A 13432-nucleotide genomic window follows, 5' to 3' on the forward strand; every position below is an offset into this window, starting at 1 on the left:
GAGGAAAGCAATAGAATGGGAAAGACTAGAGATCTCTTCAAGAAAATCAGAGAGACCAAGGGAACATTTCATGCAAAAATGGGCTCAATAAAGGACAGAAATGGTATGGGCCTAACAGAAGCAGAGATATTAAGAAGAGGTGGCAAGAATACCAGTTCAGTGACTGAACTGAACTGACATTATATAGGAGAGCACACAGAGAAATGGTTTATGTCAGAGGCAAGGCAGAGATCGACCTGGGAGGAATGTGGGTGTCCTGAGTGAGCAGGCGCACAGCAAGGAGGCGACGTAAATCACTTATACAGGACAGTCCTCTAGGTCTTCATTTACCTTTGGCCAATTATCTTTTTTCTTTCTTCACACCTGACTGGTCCGTTCAGTTCAGTCACTCAGTCGTGTCCAATTCTTTGCGACCCCATGGACTGCAGCACACCACACTTCCCTGTCCATCACCAACTCCCAGGGTTTACTCAAACTCATGACCATTGAGTCAGTGATGCCATCCAACCATCTCATCTGTCATCCCCTTCTCCCGCCTTCAATCTTTCCAAGCATCAGAGTCTTTTCAAATGTGTCAGTTCTTCACATCAGGTGGCCAAAGTATTGGAGTTTCATCTTCAGCATCAGTTCTTCCAATGAATATTCAGGAATGATTTCCTTTAGGTTGGATTGGTTGGATCTCCTTGCAGTCTGAGGGACTCTCAAGAGTCTTCTCCAACACCACAGTTCAAAAACATGAATTCTTAGGTGCTCAGCTTTCTTTATAGTCCAACTCTCACATCCACACATGACTACTGGAAAAACAATAGCCTTGACTAGATGGACCGTTGTTGGCAAAGTAATGTCTCTGCTTTTTAATATGCTCTCTAGGTTGGTCATAACTTTTCTCCCAAAGAGCAAACATCGTTTCATTTCATGGCCACAGTCACCATCTGCAGTGATTTTGGAGCCCCTCAAAATGAAGTCTGTCACTGTTTCCACTGTTTCACCATCTATTTGCCATGAAGTGAGGGAACCGGATTCTGTGATCTTTGTTTTCTGAATGTTGAGCTTTAAGCCAACTTTTCCACTCTCTTCTTTCACTTTCAAGAGGCTCTTTAGTTCTTTACTTTCTGCCATAAAGTTGGTATCACATGTGTATCTGAGGTTACTGATATTTCCCCTGGCAATCTTGATTCCAGCTTGTGCTTCATCCAGCCCAGCGTTTCTCATGATGTACTCTGCATATAAGTTAAATAAGCAGGGTGACAATATACAGCCTTGATGTACTCCTTTCCCAATTTGGAACCAGTCTGTTGTTCCATGTCCAGTCCTGGTCCATGGACCCTCCCCAAAATGTGTGTGCAGCTTTTTTCTAAGATGGATCCCACCACAGAGGCCTATGAGTGTATGTCCACACTTATTATGGGGTGGGGTCAGCTCCGTTTTCAATCCCCAAGAAGCTTTCCTGCACATGTGAAGACAGGAAAGTCTTTTTGACCTCTGGAGTGGACACCTTATCTCTTTTTTTAGCAGAGCTCAGCTTTTGCCTCTAGCCTTGTCCTTGGCGTGTCTGAGTGAGCACAGAGGAGGCTCAGTTTTACTCCACTTGACAAACACCAGGTGTCCAGCCCAGAGGCCCACCGTCTCCTACCGCGGCTCCACAGTTTTTATTGAGTCAGTGTATTGGGGGGACCAACGGAAGTAGAGTCACCCTGATAATCATGGGTTTGGCTCTGAGACCCGAGCCCCTGCACTCCCTCAGGTCAGGGCTCAGAGAGGGTAGGTAGCTGGCTTAGTGTGTTGGGATCCTTGTTTGCCCCTTCACACCTCCTCCTCACTCTGCTCTCTGCCCTAGGAGGCCAATCTATGGGGGCGGGGGTGAAAATGAACTCCCTGGACAGTGGCTCCAGCCAGTGTGTGCTGAAAGAGACTAAGGTTTATTTATTTAGCTAAGTATAAACTGCATAGGCATGTTTATCTGAAGTTCAAGTGAAACTGGGGCATGGTGCTTATTAATCTGGCAACCATCCCGACCCTCTCCCCCAACCCCACCTCCAGCCCATGTACAAAATCTGACCCGCCAACACCATGTTTTATGCCAGCCCCACTTTCTTCTCTCTGTGCAGGTCTCAGTTCACTGGCGTCTCTGCTTTTTTTCTGCTGAGGCTGTGACCCCTCTAGGCACATGCAACCTACCAATTATTCCTCTTTCTTTCTGATAAAGCCCCTGCTAGGGCCCCCTCCCTCAGGTCAGCTCATGGTTTCTGCCTGCAGACTTTTGCTGCACTGTTAAATTTTCTCTAAGTGGCGGAGTGCTCATGTTTACCATTTATAGGTTGGTAGCAATCAGGTCAAGTGATTTCAGGTTGAAAGGTTTTTGAAAAAATTTCCTCTTATTCATTCTCTTTATCAACTGAGACTCCTGTTTTCATAAAGTGACTTGATACTAAGTAGAAAGTTTTTGCTTGTTCTGGGTTTGGCCGCGGCCAGCTTTGGGGAATAAGAGGATCAGTTTTTAACCAAGTGACAGGGAAGCCCCTCAGGGACACGATTCAAACATCAGCCAGGGAGGGGGCACACGTGGAAGGACTGTCCTCTGGTCCGCATGCAGCCCTTTCCCCTGGGGAGGGGGGACCGTGGGCTGTGACAATGGAGGGGGACAGGGAAGCGGTCACCAACAGGATTCCAAGTGCCAGAAGCCTCTTCTGTGAACTGCAAGCCCACCCCAGAAAGGGGCCTTTCTCCTTCCAGCCATGGGGGCTGCTTGATAGCAAATGGCACCCTGAGACAGAGGGGCTGAGGAACTCTTAGCTCCTGGGCAAAGCACATCCTATGCTTCCCGGGTTGTTCACTGGTAAAGAACCCATCTGCCAATGCAGGAGATGTGGGTTCAGTCCCTGGGTCTGGAAGATCCCCTGGAGAAGGCAATGACTGCCCACTCCAGTATTCTTGCCTGGAGAATCCCATGGACAGAGGAGTCGGGCGGGCTACAGTCCTTGGGATTGCAAAGAGTCAGACAGGACTTAGTGACTAAACAACAACAAAACCGCATCCTTCTGGCCCACTCCTGCTCTGCAATGGGGAGCATGAAACCCCTAAGAGTTCAACAATAAGTCTTCACTCTTGCATCCTCCTCTGGGCCTCCGGATTTTGAGGCTGAATTTCAGAGAGGTCAGCTCATGTCACCACCTGTTCTGTTGTCTGAAAAGGAGTCCAAAGAGCCAGATGTGGGTTACATGACTGACATTTCAGCCCTGCCCTCATTTGACCCATCTGACCAAGGTGCTTCTGGTCCCTCCGCAGGTCCTGGGTAATAACACAGGCTGACAGAGCAGCAGTCTGCATTCTCGATCCCACACAGGCTGCTGCCCTGCCCAGCTCTCCTCCCACAGCTTGGAGGGACTCCAGGGCCAGGAGGCGGCGGAAGGCTGCCACTCCACCCGCTACTCCGGGTCCTGCCATTTCAGTAGCTGCTGCTTTTTCCCTTGATCCACCTTGGGCTGTGGTCCTACAGCTTCAAGAGAATTGGAAGGTTCTCCTGCTGGGAGAGGGTGGTGACCAGCCCTGGGGAGACTCCTTTGGCCATCACAGACCAGAGGTGTGATTCTTCCTCTCATTTGTGGGTGGCAATGATGTGGCTGCCATGTTGCTCTTCTCTGCGTTGTCTGAGACAGACCTCACCTGTTAGTCCCAGCACTCATTCCACAAAGCCCCAAAATTCCTCCTTCCGGTGTTCAACAGGTCGGGTTCAGGGCTTCCCTGGTGGTGGTCCAGTGGGTAAGAATCCACCTGCCAGTGGAGGGGACGTGGATTCAATCCCTGATCCAGGGAGCAATTAAGCAGGTGCGCTGTAACTACTGAAGCCTGCACGCCTCGAGCCTGTGCTCTGCAACGGAAGGAGCCACTGCGGTGAGAGGCCCCTGCACCATAACCAGAGAGTAGCCCCTCTCGCCTCAACTGGAGAAAAGCCGGCACACAGCAATGCAGACACAGCACAGCCAGAAAAAAAAAAACCCAGGCCAGGTTCAGAAGCAGGAAGTCACAGCAGCAGCCAGCTGTGTTTGCTGATGGATTGCTTTCTTCTCCTTATGTCCCCGCAGTGCTTCTGTCCTTGAAGAGAATCCACCAGCTATAGGACTTTCCCCAGGTCAGCTCTCAGGTGCCCCGGGACGGAATGGGCCTCGGCTCTGAACACTGAGCTACTGGTTAGCCCTGAGCATCACTGCCCTCCAACCTGTCTGCTATCATGCACGCTCAGCGAGTGCCCCGCAAACATTCATGAATTTAAGGGTGGGGTGCCCTATGTGATCACACAGAAAATAGCCTATTTTTAAAAACTTATTTTATCAAAGTATAGTTGATTTACAGTGTTGTGTTAGTTGCACGCATATAGAAAAGTGATTCCATTATATAATGTTTTTATATTCATATTCTTTTCCATTATAGGTCATTACAGGATACTGAAGATAGTGCCCTGTGCTATACAGCAGGACCTATTGTTTATCCAACTCATGTATAATAGTTTACATCTGCCAATCCCAATCCATCCTTCCCCATCTCCTCTCCTCCCGACAGCCACAAGTGTGCTCTCTGTGTCTGTGAGTCTGTCTCTGTTTCATAGATATGTCCATTTGTGTCATAGTTTAGATTCCACATATGAGTGATGTCGTATGGCGTTTGTCTTTCTCTGACTTACTTCGCTTAGTGTTATAGTCTCTCGTTCCATCGTGTTGCTGCAGATGGCATTATTTCATTCTTTTTATGGCTGAGTAATATTCCATTGTATATATGTACCACATCTTCTTTAGATCCAACTAGTCCATCCTAAAGGAGATCAGTCCTGGGTGTTCATTGGAAGGACTGATGTTGAAGCTGAAACTCCAATACTTTGGCCACCTGATGCAAAGAGCTGACTCATTGGAAAAGACCCTGATGCTGGGAAAGATTGAGGGCAGGAGGAGAAGGGGACAACAGAGGATGAGATGGTTGGATGACATCACCAACTCAATGGACATGGGTTTGGGTGGACTCTGGGAGTTGGTGATGGACAGGGAGGCCTGGCGTGCTGCAGTTCATGGGGTTGCAAAGAGTCAGACACAACTGAGCAACTGAACTGAAACTGAACCACATCTTCTTTAGCCATTCATCTGTCGATAGACATTTAGGTTGTTTTACATGTCTTATCTATTGTGAGGAGTGCTGCTATGAACATAGGGGTGCATGTATCTTTTTGAGTTAGAGTTTTGTCCAGATATATGCCCAGGAGTGGAATTGCTGGATCATGCATTCAGTCAGTTGTGTCTGACTCTTTGCAACCCCCAGACTATAGTCCACCAGGTCCCTGGGATTCTCCAGGCAAGAATACGGGGGTGGGTTGCTATTTCCTTCTCAAGGGGAATCTTCCAGACCCAGGAAGTGAACCCACACCTCCTGTGTCTCCTGCATGGGCAGGTGAATTCTTTATCCCTGTACCACCTGGGATTGCTGAATCATTCAGCAACTGAATTTTTGGTTCAGAAAATAGCTCTTTCCTTAGTGTCCCCTCATGTACCAGTTTTGAGTCTAAGAGACTAAGACCCCTTGGTATCTGCCCCTCCATAGTTTCGCTGTGGTTGGGGGAAGAGGTGCTGCTGCGGGGCCCTGGCTCCAGCCCCACCACAGTCCCACTTCTGGTCACAGCAGTGTCCCTGCCTGGACCTCCTCTCTTCCCTGCTCACTCTGCAGAGTCCCCCACCCCTGCCTGTATCACACTCACTTATCCTATAGATGCATGCCAGGCATCAGCCCGGGTTCAGAGAATGCCAGTTCCAGCCCTCAGGGAAGCTACAGGTAGATTTGTTCAGAAGAACCTGGCAAACCCCACACAGTGGGCAGTAGGTCTAATCACTGATTCGTTTGCTGGAGAAACATTTGCTAATCTCATCTCCTGGAGCCTGTCCCCCGACCTGAGCACTGGAGGAAGACGGTGGGCACACAGTCCCTTGTCTTTGTGAAGGTGACCTTGGAATCTGGTCAGGGGCTGGAAACGCATGGGCACAGGGCAGGGGCGCTCCGTGACCAACTCCAGGAGGCGTGTGGCCCCTGGGGTTGGCAAATGCAGCTGCCGGAACCCCTGGGCAGCTGTACTTGGATGTGAGTGGGAGGCCGCTTATCTAGGTTGCTCAACTGCGTTTGCTTGTGAGGCAAAACTTCCCACTTTAGCTACTGTCCAGTCCATACAAGGAAATAACCTTAAAAGAAGAAGAGAGGGGAAAGAAGAGGAGGAGAGATTTCTGCTGAATTTCAGAAGCAGCCTGCTTTTCCACCTGTTCCATGGAGAAAGGATGAAATCCTCGTTAAGTCTGGGGCTGTGGGTGTTTAATACGTCTCTGACATGGCCTAAAAAAATGGTCTCCACAATGGGGATCATCAGACAGGCCCACCACGTTCACTGGTGTCATCTTGAAGATGCACTAATGAGAACGTGGTAATAGAAATCATAAACTTTGAAATTTTTGATCTACTCTCATCCTCCCACCATCACACGCTCCCACATAATTTTAAAGTGTTCTACTTCTTCGAGGAAAAACAGGGGGAGGGGCATTTTACAACTGATGTAGAACACTGAAAAATTAGCAGCTTAAAACATCATTTATTTTATTTATTTATTTTTATTAGTTGGAGGCTAATTACTTCACAACATTTCAGTGGGTTTTGTCATACATTGATATGAATCAGCCATAGAGTTACACGTATTCCCCATCCCGATCCCCCCTCCCACCTCCCTCTCCACCCGATTCCTCTGGGTCTTCCCAGTGCACCAGGCCCGAGCACTTGTCTCATGCATCCCACCTGGGCTGGTGATCTGTTTCACCATAGATAGTATACATGCTGTTCTTTCGAAACATCCCACCCTCACCTTCTCCCATATTTTTTAAAAATAACTTTTGTTTACTTGTTGATGCTGGGTCTTCATTGCTGCGTGGGCCTTTCTTCGGCTGAAGTGAGCGGGAGCTGCTCTGTAGTTGCGACCTGCAGGCTTCTCTCCTTACGGAGCACGGACTCTAGGGCATGTGGGCTTCAGTCACTGCCGCTCCCGGGCTCCAGGCACAGACTCAGTCGTTGTGGCCCACAGGGTTAGTTTCTGTGCAGCATGTGGGATCTTCCCGGACCAGGGATCCAACCCGAGTCTCCGGCATTGGCAGGCAGATCCTTTGTCCCTGAGCCACCAGGGAAGCCCGAGTGTCATTGCTCTGACCCTGGGGTCCAAAAGCTCGGCCCTGTCCTCATTGTGCCTTTTCCCCATTGTCCGTGTTCCTTTAGTCAAGGCCACCTCACAGGCCACAGGTCTGGGGAGGCCATGCACTGCATAGCACATACCGTGAAGACTCCGTGAAAGGTAACACCCCACTGCAGCCACACCTCTCGCAAGAGCTCTGCCGTGAGACCTCACTGAGCCCCGAGAGTCAGCCCCTGTGAGCAGCGATTCTTAAGGATTGGGCCGTGGCAGGTTTCATGGATTCACAGTCAGTGCTTACGATGAGCCAGACAGAGCAATGACTCTTTTATTGCTATCAGTGATCATATGGGGCACCCTTACTATCATCCCCATGTTCCCAGTGGGGACCCTGCTCTTCAGACCACGGCCAGGATTAACCTGCCAAATGGCCACTTCTGAGAACTATTCTGAGTCCAGAGATTATGTCCTTCCTAAATATTTGTGTCCAATTTAACTTTTTTTTTTTTTTTTAAGATTTTTTTGACATGGACCATTTGTTAAAAAGTCTGTACTAAACTTTTTACAGTACTGCTTCTGCTTTTTGTTTTGGCTTCTGGCCGGAGGCGTATGGGGTCTTTTGTTTTGGCTTCTGGCCAGAGGCGTGTGGGGTCTTTGCTCCCTGACCAGTATTTGAACCTTCACCCTTTGCACCTGAAGGTGAAGTGTTAACCATTGCATCGCCAGGGAAGTCCTGTGACATTTTTTTAAGTGTATTTTAAAATTTATTTTATTGAAGTATAGCTGATTTACATTGTTGTGTTAGTTGCAGCTATACAACAAAGTGATTCAGTATTATATATAATGTATATATATATATATACATACATATCCATTTTAATATTCTTTTGCATTATGGTTTATCACAGGATATTGAATATGGGCTTCCCTGGTGCCTTCGATGGTAAAGAATCTGCCTGGAATTCAGGAAACATGAGTTCAGTTGCTGGGGCAGGAAGATCCCCTGGAGAAGCAAATGGCAACCCACTCCAGTATTCTTGCCTGGAGAATTCCATGGACAGAGGAGCCAGGCAGGCTGCGGTCCATGGGGTCACAAAGAGTCAGACACGACTGAGTGACTAACATTTTCTATTGAATATAGTTCCCTGTGCTATACAGTAGGACCTTGTTGGTTATCCACTCTGTATATAGTAATTTGCATATGAAACTGACCTTTCCTTTTGGAATGATGGTAATGCTGAGAACGCTGTCAGGATCAGTCCCTGTTCTGTCTCCTGCATCCTTTCTATTACTTCCCAGCCGCTCCCGTAGTTAGGCCTTAATGTCTTCCTTCTGGGTTTCCCACTTCCTGGCCTTCTCCTTGCTCCTCTTCCTCCCTCCTGTGTCCTGGTCAAGCACAGCTCTGATCTCCCTCCCCTGCTCAGAAATCTTCCAGGCATCCCTCTTGTCTCCGCTGGGATTCAGGGCCTTCCACGTTCAGCCTAATTCCATTTTTTTTTTTTTTAAATTTTTATTTAGTTGGCTGCTCTGGGTCTTAGTTGTGGCATGTGGGATCTAGTTCCCTGACCAGGAATTGAATCCAGGCCCCCTGCATTGGGAGTGAAGAGTCTTAACCACTGGGCCACGAGGGACGTTCTCTAATTTCACTTCATCTCTCTTTTTCTCCTAGCACAGAAGTACCACCATGAAGCTAAATTGGTATTCCCAAACTCTTAGGCCTCTTCCTTTCCCTCTAGTTTTCCACCACCTCGGCCCCTGGAAACCCTGTCCATCTTCACCTACTCCTCCTTTAATTCATTCCTTTACTTATTCATTCAACAAACCTGTAATATTTTGAGTACCTTCTAGGAACCGACTACAGTGTGGGGCTTTCAGTCAGTCCAGCAGCAGAGAAAGAATTGAGAAGTTATTACAGCAGATACTACAAAGGTGGCGGTTCCGAGCCCCTGACGTGGGAGGTTAGCTAGACAGAGTCGGGTGGGGGGCTGGGGAAGGCCTCCCCCCAACAGTTGGCTGTGTCCCATTCCCCGTTTAACGCCTGGGACTCTCTGCTCCCCCTCTCCTGGGACATTTGCCTTTCTGTATCCCATTTGACAGTCACAGATAATCTTAGACCTGTAAGTGCTGTATAAATAATGCTAGCAGTTAAATCATACTGTACCAGCTTCTGGCAAATTAAATTCTGGAGATCAGTTATCTTTTTAAACCATCCGTAGTGATTACAGGTTTTGGCTGTGCCCCAATTTCAGTGATGTCATCTGACTGGGTGGCTTTGCCATTAGTTCGTTAGGTGAGCTGCTCAGCTCATAGAAAACTGAAGCTTTTACACTAAATTGTAGTCAGAGGTTATCTGGCAGGGTTGGGATTATAAAATAGGTTTCCGTCTTATACTTTCTGTACTCCCATAAATACTTGAATTTTTTTCAGCAGACTTGTGCTACCTTTATAATTAGAAATATTCAATGTTTTTAAGGAAATGAAACAAACCAAAAGAAGTATTATCTGCTTCTCCCAGTCTACTTTTTTTGCCCTATATTTAACATACAACAAAAAAGTTGGAGGCTTCCCTGGTGGTCCAGTGATTAAGACTCCAGGCTTCTGCTGCATGGAGCACCAATCCTTGATTGGGGAAGTAAGATCCTGCACGCCATATGGTATGGCCAAAAAAAAAAGAAAGAAAAGTTATTTGGACAAAACCCCTAACTCCCAAGCTCAACAAATAGGAAGTGCTACAGGTAAGTTGGCCTCTAAGAGGCACAAGTGAATTATAAGTGTTTTGAAGCCTATAGAAAAAGAGTGTTCTTGAGGAGGGTCTGCAGGCAGACCAGATAAATAGCCAGAGCATCCATAACTGCAAAAGGGACCCCAACATCAGAGAAGATGGACTTCACCTCTTCCTACCATCCCTGTGCATAAAATTTGCCTGGCGTGAGGGTGACAGGAGGGGCAGGGACCCCTCTCGGGAGAGTCACTCTGATCGCGACTCCTTGGAATAAGTGACCGCTCCCATCATAGCACACTCATCTGTCTGGATGACTGGGCTCCAGGCCAGCTAGCAGCTGACCCACAAAGCCCTCTCCCAGAGGCTGCAAAGGACACCTGCACTCCAAGAACCCCCGAGACCTCAGCCTCAAGAACAAGCAACACGCTTTCCCTGTTTTTAGAGTGAAGCCTCTTGTCCTTCAACCTGGAATTCACCCAGGAACCAGTTCTCAAGTATAGCAACCATGAGTCTCCCTGGTGGGAGAGAGAACTGGGTGGAGAGGACTTCTGTCGGGAAGTCCACTGAGGCAGGAAGTCCAGCCCTCCATTGAGGGATTAGTGTGGTCCGAAGTGTCCTGCAGGGAGGAAGCCAGGGGCATAAATTCTCAGATTCCTCCTACCCCCAAATCTGCTTGTACTTCTATCCACCAAATAAGTACTTAACTGAATACTTACATTAAAAGTTACTTGTTGTTTATCTGAAGTTCAGGTTTATCTGAGCGTCTTTTGTTGTCATTTGCTTAATCTGCCGTCTCTGCGCGCGCACGTGCGCGCGCACACACACACACACATACACACACACACACACACACACACACACACACACACACACACACACACACACACACACACACACACACACACTCAGGGAGCCTAGGAGGTGTGGTATCCTGAGAGTGGCAGGAAGCACAGCCCTTCTGCAGGACTAGGCGCCCCTGTGTACCCCCATCACTCGCCCACAACCTGCCAGCCTGTGACTCTCCTCCCTGCCTGTCTCGCCACCTCTGGTCAATGTGCTTTTTTGTTTCTAAAATTTTTTTAAAATGCTCTTTCCCCTCACGGAATGTGCCTTTTACTTCTGGCCACGCCACACAGCATGTAGGATCTTAGTTTCCCAACCAGGGATTGAACCCATGTCCCCTGCATTTAAAAGAGCTGAGTCTTAACCACTGGACCATCAGGGAAGTCCTGATGTGTTCGAATAGATAACAACTATTAATAGTACAGAATGTATATTCCAAAACTGCCATTAACACTAAAAATATAACAGGTGTGAGCCTCTATTTTAGAAATTCCTGTGGGTCAGATGAAATCAGCATATTTCCAGGTCTATTCCAGCAGGCAGGCATTTTGCTGGAAGCTCCACGTCACTGTATAGCTGGAGACATCCACACACGTTGACCTTCTCCCCCATCCCTAGAAATGGGTCGTGCTGAGGCACAGAATTATAAACTTGCCCCTCTGTGACCAGCAGCAGCCTTTCCCGGACTGTTGGCCGAACTTGCTGCATAAAGTCTCGTGGCTGATGGGACAGAAGGGAGGTGCTCTCAGGCACCATCGCCTGCCCGCCATGCTGGTGGGTTAAGTATGAGGGATTTGGAATGAGTCGCCATTCCAAAAATGGGTGAAGGTGGTCAAAGGTACAAACTTCCAGTTATAAAATCATTAAGTCCTGGGGGTGTAATGTCGAGCATGCTGACTGTAGTTAGCAATACTGTACCGTAGCAAATTCCCTGGCGTCCCAGCGGTTAGGACTCTGTGCTGTCATTACCGAGGTCCCAAGTTCAATCCCTGATCAGGGAACTAAAGTCCCACACATGGCTATTTGAAAGTTATTAATGGTGGATCTTAAAAGTTCTCGTCACAAGAAAAAAAATTTCCATTTGTGAAAATGGATATTGACTAGACTTATCCTGGCAGTCATTTTGCAAACTATACAAATATGGAATCATTCTGCCGCACACCTGGAACTAATACATTATATATATATATATATATATATATATGTCAGTTATATCTCAAATTTAAAAAATTCTGATGGTGAAGATTATACTTCTTAAGTTTTCTATAGGAGGAAGTCTACAAATGAATAAAACTGTGAAAGAAAATATTCACACTATTCATGTGCATTAAATAAATTCTGATCATGATTTCTGAGGATATTGAGGATGTCCAGTTCTCTCTCATGCTGGCCTAGAAAATTGGGAACCTACTTGGGAAACTCCATTATTTAAAAGGCTAAAAATCCAGGACTTCCCTGGCTGTCCAGTGGTTAAGACCCTCCCCTTTCAATGCAGAGGGCGCAGGTTCAATCCCTAACTGGGGAACAAAGATCCCACATGCTGTGTGGCTCAGCCAAAAAGTGAAAAATTTAAATAAAAAAGAGTGTGGGATGAATAGAGAGAGTAGCATGGAAACACATACATTACCGTATGTAAAATAGAGAGCTGGTAGGAATTGGCTGTGTGCAGCAGGGAGGTCAAACTCGGTGTTCTGAGACAACCTGAAGGGGTGGATGGAGTGGGGGTGGGAGGGAGGCTCAAGAGAGAGGATGTGTGTATGCTCATGGCTGATTCATGTTGATGTACGACAGAAACCAACACCGTATTGTAAAGCAATTATCCTCCAATTAAAAATGAATAAATAAGGTTAACATGGTGGAATTAGCAATTAGATTAGGTATATGTTAGGAAACATGTTGACAGGGGAGAATATCCACTGTATATTTTCAAGAAAAAAGGAAGTTTTTTTATGTTCAGTTTGATCCAAGTTTGTCACATATGTGTTTTTTATATGTTGAATAAAATGAAAGGATTATACCTAAAAAAAGAAAAGGCTAAAAATCTGATATTCTGTTTTGCAGCTATTGCTGAGATGAAGGAAGGAACCAGCCCCAACCCGCTGTTCTCTGGCTCTCTCCCAGGAAGCTTACAGGCTGACCACACGCCGTTTTTCTTTCCTCACATTGGTGGCTACCAGCCCACTGCTGTGTCTCCACCCATCCAGCCTGGAACCCCAGACCCTGGAAATGTAGCCTTTCCCAGGGTGACCTCGGCCAGGTCCAAGTTCCTACCGCCTCTTGCATTTAATCACACGGTTGGCCATATAATACTTTCTGAACACAAAGATGTCAAGTTTAATTGCTCCATCAACATACCTAACATCTACCAGGACAGTGCAACTATTTCTTGGTGGAAAGATGGGAAGGAATTGCTGGGGGCCCATCATGCAATTACTCAGTTTTATCCGGATAATGAAGTTACAGCAGTCATCGCTTCCTTCAGGTAAGTGTTCTCTCTCCCTTTCTTTGAAAATGTTATGCTTTTGCTGATTCAAAAGCAAAAGGCTTGTCAGTAATCAAAACAGCCTTTTGCTTTCTGTGTTCGCAGCCCCACCAGTCCATTCAGAGTATAGATTAATAGCCGGTTGTGTTGTTGATCTCTTTTCATTGGATTTTGGCCCCAGTGGAAT

The 13432-nt window shown here is 47.2% G+C and overlaps 1 protein-coding gene across 1 annotated transcript in view; it reads left to right on the plus strand.

Moving 5' to 3' along the window:
* MERTK (MER proto-oncogene, tyrosine kinase) overlaps positions 1-13432 on the plus strand; it is a 115892-nt gene that overhangs the window by 21108 nt on the left and 81352 nt on the right. The window contains exon 2 of the mRNA XM_043918785.1: positions 12825-13245. Coding sequence (XP_043774720.1) covers positions 12825-13245 — 421 coding nt within the window. The remainder of the gene's footprint in view (positions 1-12824; positions 13246-13432) is intronic.

Source organism: Cervus elaphus, chromosome 11 (genome assembly GCF_910594005.1).
Source record: "Cervus elaphus chromosome 11, mCerEla1.1, whole genome shotgun sequence".
Classification (NCBI taxonomy): domain Eukaryota; kingdom Metazoa; phylum Chordata; class Mammalia; order Artiodactyla; family Cervidae; genus Cervus; species Cervus elaphus.